This window comes from Gracilinanus agilis, chromosome 5 (genome assembly GCF_016433145.1).
Source record: "Gracilinanus agilis isolate LMUSP501 chromosome 5, AgileGrace, whole genome shotgun sequence".
Classification (NCBI taxonomy): Eukaryota; Metazoa; Chordata; class Mammalia; order Didelphimorphia; family Didelphidae; genus Gracilinanus; species Gracilinanus agilis.
This window is the reverse complement of record NC_058134.1, coordinates 254,235,787-254,252,763: the sequence shown is the minus strand read 5'-3', so window position 1 is coordinate 254,252,763 and position 16,977 is coordinate 254,235,787. Positions and strand designations below refer to the sequence as shown.

The 16,977-nt window shown below is 37.4% G+C and overlaps 1 protein-coding gene across 1 annotated transcript in view; it reads left to right on the top strand.

The window, feature by feature from the left end:
- The window catches only part of OTOGL (otogelin like), a 220,029-nt gene that overhangs the window by 26,299 nt on the left and 176,753 nt on the right, over positions 1-16,977 (top strand). The window contains exons 9-10 of the mRNA XM_044679180.1: positions 4,518-4,648; positions 6,573-6,679. Coding sequence (XP_044535115.1) covers positions 4,518-4,648; positions 6,573-6,679 — 238 coding nt within the window. The remainder of the gene's footprint in view (positions 1-4,517; positions 4,649-6,572; positions 6,680-16,977) is intronic.

The following is a 16,977-nucleotide window of genomic DNA, read 5'->3' as shown; positions in this document are numbered from 1 at the left end:
TATGCCTCTGAGTGGCTCTTGCATTTTCAGTCTAGAAAATCAACCAGCAGCAGATTTGTCTTAAGTATATACTATAGACCACTTGAACAGAAAGAAGATATAGATCAGCAATGAAGAAAAAATTCACAAATTTTTTACGAGGCATGGTTGGAGGCTTCAATCATCCAGACATCTGCTCAAACTCTCTCTTGACTAAAACAAGTATAGCCCAGGCATTTAAATCTCCTCAAAATCTAGCAGCCTTTAGTAGACTCTGGGTTTCCTTGAAGATTTTAACCAAGGTGACCCTTTTTTTTATGAAACCTTTTCTACTTCCCTTGGTTAGTACAGTGCCTGACACATAATATTATTGTTTTGTTCAGTCATTTCAGAGGTATCCAACCTTTGTGATTCTATTTAAGATTTTCTTGGCAAAGATACTGGAATGGTTTGCCATTTCCTCCTCCAGCTCATTTTATAGATGTGGAAACTGAGGCAAACAGAGATTAAGTGACTTACCCAGGGTCACATAGCAAGTAAGTGTCTAAGGCTGAATTTGAACTCAGGAATATGAGTCTTCTTGACTCCAGGTCCAGCACTCTGTCTACTGAGTCACCTGGCTTCCCACATAGGAGGTGTTAGATAAATATTTATTTCCCTTTCCTTCTTCTTCTTATAATATTCCTAGACTCTGTAGTATATTATTTGATAGCTGAATGGATAATAGATAAGTATCCCCTTGATACTAAGTTTTCTCCCTCTGCCTTCCTTTTTAGTTTAAATTTTATGAGATTGTCATATAACTAGTAAATAAATTCTCATCTTGTTAAGAGTACTCCATATCTGACCAGGACTTGTCATTCTTATATTTTAAACTGTGATCCAGTACTGTACATCCATTCATCTGTTCATTTCCCAAGGGATCAAGGGAGAAAGCTATTGCTGACTTAAAATAAAAGTCCCTAGAGCTTGTCTAGGGGGCAGGGCATGGGAGCCAGGGCAGGAACTATACAGCAAACCTGGTAAAAGGAAGAATTATGACTGTGGAGCAAGTAGATCCTAATGGTGTGATGCTCAAGGTATTCCTCAGGGAGGGAGGACAAGGACACTGACAGACTGGATGTAACAGTGGACCTTTGGGGCAACAGGAGGATCGTGGATTAACAGAAATCAGAACAGGTGAAAGGAAAAGGCAAAGAAAAGGGCAAGAAGGTTTTTCCTAACAAACTTATGAGAAAGAGCACTATCCACATCCAGAGAAAGAACTGTGGAAGTAGAAATGCAGAAGAAAACCAAATGATCGATCACACGGTTTGATGGAGATATGATTGGGCTTTTAGTGTTCAAAGATCACTCTACTGCAAATATGAATAACATGGAAATAGGTTTTGAACAATGATACATGTATAACCCAGTGGAACTGCTTGTCAGCTCTGGGAGGAAGGAGGGAAGAGGGGTGGGAAAAATCATGAATCATGTAGACATGGAAAAAATTCTAAATGAATAAATAAATTATAAAAAGAAAAAAGGTTTCTGAAAAGAAAAGTAGGAGAACACTCAAGACAATTTTTGTCTCTGGTTGTCTTTGAAACCAAGGAAATGAAAAGTATGGGTATGACAATGTCTAACAATGTCATAGGTTACCTGGTTTAGGTAGCTCCTTAAATCCTTCCCTCCCTCAACCTACCAGCACCATCTTACTCAAGGAAATGTCCGAGTGATGGGTTTACTACTTTTTGTTATAAGGGGATTAGCCATAAACTCAGTCTATGTTTTTCTAATATAAATAATGTTTAGGGGCAACTAAGCAGTTTGATTAAATGCAGTTGGGAATGTAGTTTCTCATCATTGATTTTAAAAATTGTATTTCCTTGTTTGTGTATATCTTATGCTTCAGAGGCTGCATCACAAAGAAACTAGGCTTTTCACTCGGTGCGTCCAGGAAGATTTAAATTTTTTGCCAAGTGGAAATTGAATGTGCCCTCTCCATAATTCATGCCTTCTGAGACTAAGGGCTGCATACAAAATGATCCCCAAGGCCCTTTTCAGCTCTAAAATTCTCTGATCTGTGATCTGTGTCCCACAGTGGGCATTTCCATTTTGGATTTCAAAGCATACCAAGCTAATATTTATAAAGTTCAAGATTAACAGCTCATTAACACCCACCCTCCAACTTTTTTTGGTCCTTCTAATTTATTACAGTGAGAATTAGTGAAAAATATGTCATTTATGTAACTGGAGATGTAACTCCAGGCTCTGAACTTCATCATTCCCTAGTCATACTGAACTTTTGTGTAGCAAATCAGGCTTAGAATATATGGGTTACTAGGAAAGAAATCTTTTTTATTCTATAGTAATGGTATCTTTGTAGTAACAGGTGTTTTAAAAATGGAAGGTGAAGGAGGGTTAGATTAGCATCATAGACTTGTGAGAGGTAACATGGTATAGTGAACAAAGAGCTGACTTCAAAACCATTAAGCCCTGGGTTGGAATCCTGCCTCTAACAGATGTCTGCTGTGTGACCTAGAGTAAACCATTTATCTTCTCAGTGCTCTGGAAAATATTCCAAGACTGTAACTGGCAAAGATATTGCTAATCTCCTTTGTTAGAGGGAGTTTTCTATATCGATGAAATCACAAATGGGTCCCTATACTTATCCATAGGAGAATGAAATGAAACTTAAAAGGGCAAAGAGGAAGGGGAAAAAGTATTTATTGACCACATATTATTACCATATGCCAGGCACTGTGCTAAGTGCTTTATTAATATTATCTCCTTTGATCCTTGTAACCTATTCTGGGTGGTAGGTGCTATTATTATTATTCCCATTTTGCAGATAAGGAACCTGAGGCAAACAGACATTAAATGATTGACCCAGAGTCACACAGATACTAATGTCTGATGACAAATTTGAATTCAGGTCTTCACAACTCCTGGTCCAGTGCTCTATCTACTGGACCATAAAACAGTATTACCCCCATAAAGAATCTGGAACTCTACTTTTTAATAAGCACATGGTTCAGACACACAGACTTAGTGCTGGAATAAAGTTCAGAAGTGATTCTGCCCAACCTCTTCATTTTATTGGTGAGGGATATGAGTCTAAGGTCACACAGCTAATAAATGTCAGAGGTGGTATTTGAACCTAAGTCCTCTGACTGTTCCTTCCAAGGTTCACATGGTGATTGCAGTATCCTCAGCTTCAAGATCATCTCCAGTTTATCCTGTACATATCTTGTTTGTACCTGGTTTCTTGAATTTGATCTCTCCCATTAGATTGTGAGCTCCTTTAAGGCAAGGAATGTTTTTGTCTTTCTTAGTATTCCTAGAGCTTCACACAGTAGTTAGCACATATAAGCTTAATAATTCCTTGTTGACTTGAAGCTGTATTTTTTCATTGACTAGACTCAAGAAGGAAATACTCCAGAAATTGTTGGGGAAAATGTATTTGAGGGGTTTCAGAGTTTTTTCAGGTTCCCCTCTTGAGGACTCTGATTTGTCTCTATAAAGAAGGCTAAGATTTTGCCATGATTTTCAGGACACAATTGTCATCAATCCCCTCTGTTTCTAATCCTCGACTTGTTGGACTAGGTATATCAGGAAGTCCTCTTCATTAAGCTGGATCTCTCTCTCTCTCTCTCTCTCTCTCTCTCTCTCTCTCTCTCTCTCTCTCTCTCTCTCTCTGTCCCCCTCTCCCCCCTCTCCCTTCATCTCCCTCTCTCTCTTCCCCTCCCTTCCTCTCTCTGTCTCTCTGTCTCTCTGTCTCCATCTCTGTCTCTGTCTCTCTCCCTTCCCCCCATTTCTATCTCTGTCTCTGTCTCTCCCTTCTGTGTCTCTGTGTTTGTCTCTGTCTGTTTGTCTGTCTGTCTGTCTGTCTGTCTGTCTGTCTGTCTGTCTCTCTCTCTCTCTCTCTCTGTTGGAGGGGGGTAAGGTTTGGGCAAGTCTATAATGCTATCAATTTTAGAGAAGATATTGACCTGCCTTGGTAGGATGATTATTTCCTCCAGGGGAATTCCCTAAGTCAATGAAGTTATGAGACCCATCCCTGTCTCCTAATAGTGTTAAGATATAAATTTTTAGAGAGTGAAGATTGCTTCTTTCTTTGTGTTTGTATTCCTAGCACCTCGTACAATACCTGGTTTACTTAATAAATGCCTGTTGATTAAATGTAAGGTTATTTATTTAGTTCCTTACATTAAAAGATCCAGTTAAATCCCTCCCTCCCTCCCTTCCTCCCATTAGAGAAGGCATCTTTGACAAAAGATATCTGTAAGTGTAAAATTTATTTCTATTTATCAGTTCTTTCTTTGGAGAGGGAGATACACAAGTCTCTCTTCAAACCATATTTCTGTCATTGTATTTAATGTTCTCTTGGTTTTGCTCATTTCATTCTTCATAATTTCATGTAGGTCTTTCCATGTTTTGCCAAAAATTTAACATGTTTACCATTTCAGTTAGTTTTTATTTTACTTTTTTTATGTTGGGAGAAAAGAGTCTGTCCTCCTGAAAAATGATGCTGTTAAATATTTTTTGTGAAGGAGATGAATTTACAGAAGATGTTGCCCTGTTTGCCAATAGCTGGTCTGTTCAAACTGCGGAGGATGCTACGTGTATAGATACTGCTTCAGATTTTCCTAACCCTTGTTCTACAGGAATACATTCCTTTGAAGTAAGTTGTCTTTTATCGTTTATGACAATGCTATTATCTATTCATCAAAATGTAGGCAGCTTTAGTGCAAACACGATGTCATCTTTCATTTCAATATTTCCTGTCCCCAAATTCAAGAACAGGATATTCTCAAGGTCTTAATATTAATTTTGCCACTAAATTTTAGCTCATATTATCTGCCCATTGTGACCTGAAGTGTTAGTCCACAATAGTACAATCTAGCAGGTCCTACCAAACTAGAAAAGAAGAAACTCTTAAATTAGGGGTTAGAGAAAGAGCTGAAGACCAGCCCAGTGGAGACTTGGAGTCTAAAGTTGAGTCCTTTAAACATAGGAGGTGCTTCAATGTTCATTCATCCATAAGATCTAGATTTGTCTTGGGTCTGCCGCTTACTAGCTTGGACCAATAATAATACTAGTTAGCATGTGCTCTTATACATATAACTATAGTGCTTTGAGGTTTTCAGAGGGCTTTATGTATATCATCACATTTGATCCTGATAGCGGTGCTGTGAGGTAGGAGCTATTATTTTCCCCATTTTTGTAGATGAAGAAACTGGGCCTTAGAGAGACAGCTATTAAGAGTCTAAAGTAGTGGGGTATCAAGGTGACTCAGTGACTAGAGAGTCAGATCTGAAGATGGGAGGTCCTGGGTTCAAATCTGACTTCAGACCCTTCCTATATTTGTGATCAAGTCACTTAATCCCAGTTTTGCCTAGATCTTACCACTCATCTGCCTTGGAATGGATACCTAGTATTTATTCTAAGGTAGAAAGTAAAGGTTTTAAAAATAATAAAACGAAATAAAATAAAACCATGTATATATGTAAGGTACAATTCAGTCTTTGGTCTTCTTGACTCCTAGCACAACACTCTATGTCCTGGGCAACCAATTGCCCTATGAAGATGTTTACTAAAGCATGGAAGGGGGTGTAGGAAGGCTGTAATCTGTATCAATGGAGGGGAGATAAACGTGAATGGAATTATAGATCCTTGAAATCTATTAAAATTTGAATAGGGGGCAGCTGGGTAGCTCTGTAGATTGAGAGCCAGACCTAGAGACGGGAGGTCCCAGGTTCAAATGTGGCCTCAGACACTTCCCAGCTGTGTGACCCTGGGCAAGTCACTTGACCCCCATTGCCTAGCCCTTACCACTCTTCTGCCTTGGAGCCAATACACAGTATTGACTCCAAGATGGAAGGTAAGGGTTTACAATTTTTTTTTAATAAAATGACTTTCATAAGAACTGTGTTCACTAAGAAATGAAATGCTTCTTTTTTCTTTTTGGTTGTAAGATTGCAAGAGAGACATGGCTTAGTGTCTAGAGAGGGAATTTTGGAGTCAGAGAGATCTGAGTTCAAGTTCTACTTAGTGAACAAATTATTTAAATGCTCTGTGTCTCAGGCAAATCTCTTAGGTCAATTTGTATGAAGAGAAGTAGATTCACTCTTTGTATTTCCCAAAGTAGATGAAATCACGAATCTAGATTTAAAAAAAAATAACAAAGGTGGCAGCTAGTGGGCTCAATGGAATGAGAGTTAGTCCGAGAGACAGGAGGACCTGAGTTTAAATCTATCCTCAGACACTTCTTGGCTGTGTGACCCTTTCTAAGTCACTGAACCTCTACTACCTACCCCTTCCTACTCTTTTGCCTTGGAATCAATGCATGGTTTTGATTCTAAGTCAGAAGATAAAGATTTAAAAAAAAATTAATGATATGGGTTATTTCTGAAGAAAAATTTACCTTATAAATCTTGGGCCTTTTATAGCTTGTACCATGTCTTCCTTTTTCTGGAAAAATGGAGAAAATAGCATGTACATTTTCTTAAGTGGAACCTCTTTTGAGATTCCTGTAATATAAATGATGATGAGAAAAAAAGAGAGAAGAAAGGACCTCTCACTAACCATGTTCTTCTTTGGGGCAGGTGATCTTCTTCAAATGTCAGATACTCCTACAGTTTCCTTTCCTGAGCTGTCATGAGTATATTGATCCATATTCCTATATTGCAAGCTGTATCAATGATCTTTGCAAGTAAGTGTGGTGGGATTTCAGAAAATGCTGGTATTCGAAGAATTCATTTTTCTTTATCCAATGAAGAAAGAATATTCTTTAATATATATATGAGCTATTTTCAAGTCTTTACCTAGGAAAGAGGAAGGAAAGCTATGACAGGGACTGAAAGCATCAGAAAAATATCACTGGGGACAGGACCCTCTCACAGAGCTATTGGGTAAAGGAGTCAATGCTTCTGTTTGTCTTGGGGCTCTACCTTTTGGTCTGCTGCCTCCAGAGCTGTTCCTGGAAGAGATTCTGTGGTTCTGTAAATGGAATTTGATAATGTCAAGTATGGTAAATGTGAAAACTGATTCACTGGCTCTTATTTTTTTTTTAACCAAGTAAAAACTTGGTCCATTCATTCATTCATTTAACAAGTGGACCATGGAGAGATGCAGAGTTTATTTATTTTCTTTTATAATCCTTTACTTCCTATTTTAGTAACATCTAAGACACAGGGATTAGGGCTTGGCAAATGAAATTATGTGATTTGCCCAGGTTCACACACTAAGAAGTTTCTGAGGCCAGATTTGAACCAATGCCCTCCAATTCCAGACCTCCTCCTCCTCCTCCTCCTCCTCCTTCTCCTCCTCCTCCTGCTACTACTACTACTACTACTACTACTTCTTCTTCTTCTTGTTCTTGTTTTTCTCCTTCACATTAGGAATGCTATAACAAAGGTACAAGGTAGGAAAGTTCAGAGAATGTTTGGAGGAAAGAAGTATATTATTGTGACTGTAGTTAATAAGAGGAGAATAATATCAGATAAGGCTGGAAAGGTAGGGTAACTTAGCTAATTACTTTCCTTTTTAGACTTTTTTCTAATTTACATGTGCACCAAAGCCTCATAAATTTGCACAGCCAGTGGCAAAAAAGAAATGGAGTAATAATGGCCCTTGGGTAAGAAAAAATGTTCTTAATTGAATAAAGCAGATAAAAATAACTCAATTAAATGAGAGATTTTATTTTGTACTATGCGTTAACATGGTTAGCAAGACTCATGACAGAGCCATTTAAATTGAGATTATTACTCTTTTTCAGAGAGCACATAGATGTATGATTGTAACCATTGTTAGTTCAGTTAAGAATATGGTAAAATTAAAGTAATCTTGATAAGATACACAGAAGTAAAGTGAGTAATTTATACTAATTGACTGCTAATAGTTTTTCTTGGATATTCATATTTGTTGCAAAGTTGATAATAGAATTGGATAGGAAATAAATTGAATTGTGGCAGAAAGAGAATTCATTGGATAGGGAAACAGGAAGTTTGGATCTTAAAGGTTTCTACTGTTAATTAATGACTTTGGGAAAGCCTGTCGCCCTTGCTAGACCTTAGGAATAACAGTATGTCCTCACAGAGTTGTAACCAAGAGATCATCAGATGAAGACAGGATAATCCATTGATGGTTATCTTATAGAGGAAAACAGATCTGCCAAGGCTGGATTCAATCACCTTGGTGGCTTTTGTGATATATATGAGAGTGATTTGTACTGTAAAAAGCTATGTTAATGTAAGAGATAGTTGTTATAATCACATAGCCCTAAAAGCCATTGGTAAGGACTTCCAAAAAGTTTCCAAGCTTGTGTTGCATCTATCTTATCAGCAAGATGCCTTCTTATAAGATGTTTGTTAAGTATCTTTAAATAAGGCAGATTTTCTTCAAGTAGCACGAGTCTAGAGGTGGATCAGTTATTGCCCATTAGACTGGGTGATGGCTAGATTGACCAGGCAGATGTCAAACCTGAATAATCATAAGGACAGATTTGTGTCCCAGCCAATGAAGCTAAAGATATTAAGATGGGATCACAGATGGGGACCTGAATTGATTAAGAGAGTAGAATAGATTAGATCAAGATCAATAGAGTTTAGGATAAAACAGACAAATGAAGAAGCTGAGGGTAAAGTCTGAAGCTGCACCTATCTATCATTGCTTCCAAAAGGAATAGAGGCATCATGGACCAATGGAAAGAAAGTAGCCCTTGAGCCATAGAACCTAGGTACACATCCATCATTGATACTTAGTGATATGATGTGAGGAAGTCAATTAACCTATCAGAGTGTCCATTTTCCTTTGAGAGTCCTTCCAACTATTTTTACTAAATCACAAAACTCTGACTTGGAAGGGACCTCAGAAACCATATAGTTTAACCTACCTTCACAGTAACCCCCTCTACAATGTGCCTGACAAGTACTCATCCAATCTTTGCAATAATGATAACTAGAATGTATATAGGATTTTAAGGTTAACAAAACACTTTACACATATTTCATTTGATTCTCATAGCTATTGGGAAGTATGTGCTACTTTTTAAAAAACTCTTACCTTCTATCTCAGAATTAATACTATGTATTGGTTTGGAGGCAGAAGAGAGTAGCAAGAATTAGGCAATGGAGGTTATATGACTTACCCAGGGTCACACAGCTAGGAACTTTCTGAATCCAAATTTGAACCCAGCTCTTCCCAGATCCAGTCTTGGCACTTTATCTACTGAGCTGCCTTGCTGCCAACTAGATTCTATTTTAATCCTCTTTTTATAGATAAGTAAATTGAAGTTAAGGGAGGTAAAGTCCAAGATCATGTAGATAGTAGGTATCTGAGGATAGAGTTGAACTTAACAGATTCAACACTATATCTTTTATTATTGAGTGATGATACATGTATAACCCAGTGGAATTGCTTGTTGGTTCTGGGAAGGGGAAGTGGAAAAAAGGAGGGAAAGTACATGAATCATATAACCATGGAAAGATACTTAAATAAAAATTTTTTAAAAATTAAAAAATATGTTGATTACCTGTTCCATCTACTTTCAGTGTTGAGGAGTCCACTCTCTTGAGCCAGCCCATCCACTTTTAGTTAACTTAAATTGTGAGATTGTTCCTTATCTCAATCCTAAATTTTCCACTTTGATAGAGCACTAGATAATCAAGAAGATATGAGTACAAATCCTGTCTTGGACACTTAACTAGCTGAACTGATCCTGGGCAAGCTATTTAACTTACCTTAGTCTCAGTTTTCTCATCTGTAAAATGAAGTTAATAATAGTACCTTTCTCACAGGGTTGTTGTGAGGAGGAAATGAGTGAAGTGCTTTGCAAACTTTAAAGCCCTTATATAAATGCGAGATAGTATTAATGATTGTATAGAATATGCAATCCCTTTAAACATGTGAAGATAACTTAGTCTTCTACTCTCCAAATTAAATATTACCATTTCCTTCAACCAAACTACTATGGTCAAACCACGGTCTTGGTTGCTTTCCTTTAGATGCTTTCCAACTTCTTGGTGTTCTCTGATGTGGTCTGACCAGTCTGACCTTCCTATTCCTAGATACTATCGCTCTATAAATATAGTCTAAGGTTGAATTAATGTGGTGGATGGGAAGTTCTTTCTTCAAAGATTCCATCCTTGTATTTAAATGCTGAGTGCACTAAGGTGGGTCCTTTTCCCTGGGATTAGCAGTTGCTTCATGCTCTGTCCTTGAGCATCCCTGACTAGCTTTAAATGAAGGGGTATGTCATCTGGATGAATGGAGGCAAGTAACCTAGGGGTTTGTGGAGGTCAATTGCAAACTCCACCTTTGATGCTTCCCAGTAGCATCCCGAGTGACTACAGTCACAAGGTTGGGAGGACAGGAAGGGTGAAGATGTGAGAGGGAAGCACTGTTGGAGATAGAAGCTGGCCCCAATGGATCTGACCAACCCTCTTCCCACACTTCTTATTTCCCATCTTCTCCTCTAAAGAGTGTGATCTCTCACTTAATCCTTCCATCCCTAATTATCCTATATTTCTTCTGCCCTTTGTAGCTAAACTCCTCTACTGTAGGGAGTAGCATCACCAGTTCATTGAGTAGGTAGAGCAGGTCATTGTTAGGTAAGATAATTTGTTTTTATTTTTTAACATTTATTAATATTCATTTTAACATGGTTACATGATTCATGCTCCTACTTTCCCCTTCACCCTCCCCCCCCCCACTTTCCCCCCACCCATGGCCGACCTACATTTCCACTGGTTTTATCATGTGTCATTGATCAATACCTATTTCCAAATTGTTGATCATTGCATTGGTGTGGTAGTTTCGAGTCTACATCCCCAAATATGTCCACCTCAACCCATGCGTTCAAGCAATTGTTTTTCTTCTATGTTTCCTCTCCTGCAGTTCTTCCTCTGAATGTGGGTAGGGTTCTTAACCATAAATCCCTCAGAGCTGTCCTGTGTCATTTCATTGCTGCTGGTACAGAAGTCCATTACATTTGATTTTACCATAGTATATCAGTCTCTGTGTACAATGTTCTTCTGGCTCTGCTCCTTTCGCTCTGCATCAATTCCTGGAGGTCTTTCCAGTTCACCTGGAATTCCTCTAGTTTATTATTCCTTTGAGCACAATACTATTCCATCACCAGCATATACCACAGTTTGTTCAGCCATTCCCTAATTGAAGGACATACCCTCCTTTTCCAGTTTTTTGCCACCACAAAAAGCACAGCTATAAATATTTTCATACAAGTCTGTTTATTTATGATCTCTTTGGGGTACAAACCCAACAATGGTTTGGCTGGATCAAAGGGCAGGCATTATTTTTATAGCCCTTTGAGCATAGTTCCAAATTGCCAGCCAGAATGGTTGGATCAGTTCACAACTCCACCAGCAATGCATTAATGTCCCAATTTTGCCACATCCCCTCCAGCATTCATTACTCTCCCCTTCTTTCATTTTAGCCAATCTGCTAGGTGTGAGGTGATACATCAGAGTTGTTTTGATTTGCATTTCTCTAATCATTAGAAATTTAGAACACTTTCTCATGTGCTTATTGATACTTTTGATTTCTTTATCTGAAAATTGCCTATTCATGTCTCTTGCCCATTTATCAATTGGGGAATGGCTTGATTTTTTATACAATTGCTTTAACTCCTTGTATATTTGAGTAATTAGACCCCTGTCAGAGTTTTTTGTTATAAAGATTTTTGCCCAATTTGTTGTTTCCCTCCTGATTTTGACTACATTGTTTTTGTTTGTACAAAGGCTTTTTAGTTTAATATAATCAAAACCACTTAATTTATATTTTGTAATTTTCTCTAACTCTTGCTTGGTTTTAAAATCTTTCCTTTCCCAGAGATCTGACAAGTATACTATTCTGTGTTCACTTAACTTATTTATAGTTTCCCTCTTTATATTCAAGTCATTCACCCATTCTGAATTTATCTTGGTGTAGGGTGTGAGATGTTGATCTAGACCTAATCTCTCCCATATTGTTTTCCAAATTTCCCAGCAGTTTTTGTCAAATAGTGGATTCATGTCCCAAAAGTTGGGCTCTTTGGGTTTATCATACACTGTCTTGCTGATATCATTTACCCCAAGTCTATCCCACTGAACCTCCCTTCTGTCTCTTAGCCAGTAGGTAATATAATTTGAAGGGTGCTGGGAAGGATTCCCTCCCTTCTAGATCTCTTTTGGCTTTGAAGATTTCTAAAATGTTGATATAGATATTTGTAAATATCTAATAAAATATTACATTAATGTACATTAATATAAATAAATGATTTTATTTTATTTTATTTTATAAATATTCTAAAATGTTGATATGGAAAATACATATGGTACAAGCATGGGTTACACTTTAAACTGGTATCACATAATCCTCTAGGAGAGAGAAAAATTTAATTTCTTACAAAGATGATATAAAGGACATAAGTGCGGGTGGGGAGGTAGGTTTATAATTGAGGAAAGGAATAATTTCCACCCCTCCAAAAGGTGATTTTGCCTATTGCATTTATTAGATGTCATATATCCAGCACTGATGTCCTCAGAAAGGACACAATAGGGTAAGAAGAGGAATTTCTTTGACTACTTTCTCTCCTTAATCTCTCATATGTTATTGCTTACAAAATCCTATGGATTCTACCTACCCAATAACTCTAGCATCTCTATCCTCTATATTCTAAATGCTATCACTCTCATATAGTCTTGACTACTACCTGCTTGGAGCATAGCAATCATCTCTTAAATTTTCTCATATCTATTGTTTCTCTAATCCCAACTGTCTATAAATGTGGAACTTAGCTTGTCCTGTATAGACTTGGTTATGTCACTCTGCTCAAAAATTCTGGAATCTTCCCTTCTTCCTCTCCACCCTCTGCCCATTACCTACTAACTAAAGTTCATTTTCCTTACTCTACCACTTAAGGGCTTTTTAACAATCTTGTCAAGCTTATCTTTCTGATTTTATCGCATTCTGCTCCATTTCATGTACTTGATATTCCAGCCAAACTTGCTTCCTTATGGGACCCCATACATGTGCTTTGCTTGTCTTTTCTCTATCCCTTTGCTCATCTTATTCTCAGTGCCTGGAATGTCCTTCTCCCACCTTGTTCATTGAATTCCTCCTAAGGTCAACTCAGATATCACATAGCCTATAAATCTTTCTCCAATCCACTCAGCTGGTAATGAGCTTTTCTACTTTGGGCTCTTTCTTTACATCCCTCTAAAATGTTTATCACCTATTATTTCTATATAGTAGTTTATACATATGTATATTATTACAAGGTCCAAGATTGTCTTAACTAAATCTTGTATCTTCCACAGCCTTTAGCAACAGTATTTTCACACAATAATAGGTTCTTAATAATTGTTAAATTTTATTTTCAATTTTAATTGACATTATTCAATAGATTTCTTCTTTATTTAAAAAAAAACATTTTGAGAAAACACACCTTCTATCTTAGAATCATTACTAAACATCGGTTCCAAAGCATAAGAGCAATAAGGGGTAGGCAATTGGAGTTAAGTGACTTGCCCAGGGTCACACAGCTAGAAAGTGTCTGAGACCACATTAAACCCAGGACTGCCCATCTTTAGATCTGGCTCCATGAGTAACCTAGCTGCACTTTGACCCCCTCTTTATAAGATATCAATTCATGAAAGTATTGCTTTGTTCTCAGATCATTCAATTTATCAGCAAAGACATTTTATTTTATTTTCCAACTCAAAACATATTGAAGTGTATAACTTCTCATTAATTTTGCTCCATTATTAAACTAACACCTATAAAAATGAACAAGATCACTTTCTAGGTTAGATTGGTGAGTTGATATTTAGTGGATTAATGATAGAATATCATAAATTGATGTTAGGAATGAATATGACTTTTCAGGATACTCAGAAATGTCTGGGTTCCTGAGCTTTCATCATTTCAAGCTCCAATTGCCTAAATAAGCTGCTATTTGTCTTGGGACTTAGGCTCAGTTTATTCAATTTTCCAAGACTTTTCAAATTGTCTTTCAAGTCATCATTTCTAATGAAGCTTAGTTTAATTGGGCTATTTAAACTACAGTCTCTGATTACAATAAATCAGAATACCATGATGTTTAAGAAGGTGACTTGACAATAGGTATGTTGAATATATTGAGGCTATGAATACATTAGACATTCTTAATGTCATTCATATTTAAGACTTTGTCCCTATTCTATTTTAAGGACATCATCTTTAATTGAAAGATATATTTCAACAAATATTAAACAAATATATTTTATAGGTTCAACCAATGTTAAAGAAATATATTTTATAGGCTTATAGAAATGATTCAGGAATTAGCAGATAAATTCCAGTTTATATATAATAGTCACCCAGTGCCACCCAAGGAGAATATGGTATAATGAATGGATAGCTGGCCTTGGAACCAAGATCTATATTCATGTCTTGTTAATGGTACATATTAGTTATATGGCCTTGGGCAAAAATTCAAAAAGAACTTGCCTTGTCCATGCTCCTGTCCAACTGTCCAAGTTTACTGAGCAGCAAACTTCTTCACTGGTGAAATTCCTAGTGAAGTTATAGGTCCAGATCAAAATGAAAGTTAATAATAGCTTTGACATCTCTTAAAACTAAAAATTATATTTGGAATGTCATTTTAAAAAGTTTAGCATATTTTGAAAGCTTTGCAAAGTTTATGTCCCTAAGAATCAAATCAATAATAATAATTTTAAAGGCACTATCTGAATTTTTTACTTTTGATGTAAAAATCTTTTAGTATTGATGTCCAATAGGTAAATCCTCAGGGGATTTACAAGTATTTTGTTGAAATGGAACTTAAGCTAAGAAATTCTTAATGGTTTAGGCATAGAGAAAAATATAAGACTAGAGACACAAATATTACTAGAATGGATACACCTTCCAAAAGAAATGAGCTCATAACCCCACAAAAGGTTTAGAATTCAGAGGTTCTTAATTCCCCCCCCCCCTTTGTAATTGCCTGGTTAAGTCTGGCAAAGTGTATTGATTCCTTTTCAAAATAATGTTTTTAAATGCATAAAGTGAAATATAAAGAATTACAAAGGAAGAGAATGATATCAAAATATTAGGATTAATTAAGCCCTAAGGCTAATGAGGACCATTTGGAGTAATTGTGATCTTAACAGCTAAGGACAGGGTTAAGAATAGTGGGTAAGGCCAGACAGAATCTTGGGAAGGGGGCCTGCTGGAATTCTGGGTAGCCTGAATCAGTTGGTTTCCCGACTGTGGACCTGCACAGCAGGGGGTCTCCTGGAGTTTTTTTTTTTTTTTTTTTTCCTTAGGAGAAGGCTGTTGTTTCTGTTCCCTGGAACACTGAAAAACCCAGTGGCAGGTGAAGGAGGAGAACAGCTTAGAGTTTCTGGAATAAGTTTGTGGGGGAAATCAACAGAAAAGAGAAAGAGAGAGGCCGATTGTCCTCTGTGGCAGCTGAGAGGGCCAAGCCATTTTGAGGCCTGCTTAGGCTGAAAAGCCTAACTAGGCCTGGAAGGACAGGCAGTTGGCAGAGAGAGTGAATAACCAAACTGATTTAAAGTTGAAAGAGATCTAAGGAGACCATAAACTTACTTATATAAGAAAGAAAGAGGCAGTTTTTTCCCTTCTGTGTGACTGCAGACTGGGCAGGGCCTTTGAGGCCTACCAGAGGCCCAGAACCCTGACAAGCCACTGGGAGTTGGAGGAGTGATCTGAAGGGATACAAGGAGGCAGTGAATTATATATACATATATACATGTATATAAAAATAATTTTAGAATAGATTATTTAGCATAGATTCTAGAGATTTAGTTCAGTGATAAGGAGTTGTAAATTAGGCTTAAGGAAGCCTGAGCAAGAGCAAGTTCTCACAAATTAGAGGGAAGTGGGTAAAAGCTTAGCCCCCTGTTAGATTTAGGGATCTTAATCCTCAACCTTCGTTACCTTTCCTTACCTTTCCTAAAACCTTTTCCAATATTTATTAAATAGAGGTTTTTTTACATCTGTCTCCAGCAGTTACCCATTGCGCAGGCCCAAGTAGTTATACAGAGTTCCCCCCACTTGACATTCCTATATTAACATTCCTGGCTGTTCTTATTTGCAACATTCTTGGTGATAGATTACAATTAACTTTTCTATCTGAGAATCTCATTGCAATTTTGATGGAGGGTTGATAAGGTATATATCTCCTGATGAGGCAGGTGTGACTTACTTTAATTCTTCATATCCACAGCCCTGTGACCCTGGGCAAGGCCCTTAACCCTATTTGCCTAGCCCTTGCCCATCTGTCTTAGAGATGTTACTAAGACAGAAAATGAGGTTTTTTAACATTTTTTTCATATCTAAAGAGGGTGGTCCTGGTATTCCTCTTCTCCAAAAAGTTGCTATTGCAGAATTTTTCTCCACTTATTCAACCCATTATTGAATCAAGTAATGTAGTAGCTCTTAACCCTTGAGGTAATCACCAAAGCTAGAAACTTCCATTTTTCAGGATTACTAGTCACGGAGCCACCCCTTATATAAAGGAAACAGAAAAAGTAGAGAAAGCTCACTGGATTCAAGGTCCATTTGCAACCTCAACACAGTTCCTTGCTGCCATGTTTCTGCTATAAGCTGCCATTGATAAGTGCTACTGCGAAGAGGCAAAGGGTTGATAAACCATCACCACCATCCCTCTCTCTGAAAGGCAAAGAGAAAGAAAACTCTAGAAACCTAAGGCAGAAGAATCCAAAAGAAATGGGATCTCTGTCTTATCAGTTTCTTAGAGAGGAAGTTCTTTTGATTAGAGTTTACCCTCCCAATGCCTGGTTGTCAACCATCATCAACATAGCCCCCTATTTTGTTTTTAAATCCACACTTTCTGTCTTAGAATCAATACTGTATATTGGTTTTAAGGCAGAAGAGTGATAAAGGCTAGGCAATGGAGGTTAAGTGGCTTGCCCAGGGTCACACAGTTAGGAATTGTCTGAGGTCAGATTTGAACCCAGGACCTCCAGTCTCTAGGCCTGGCTC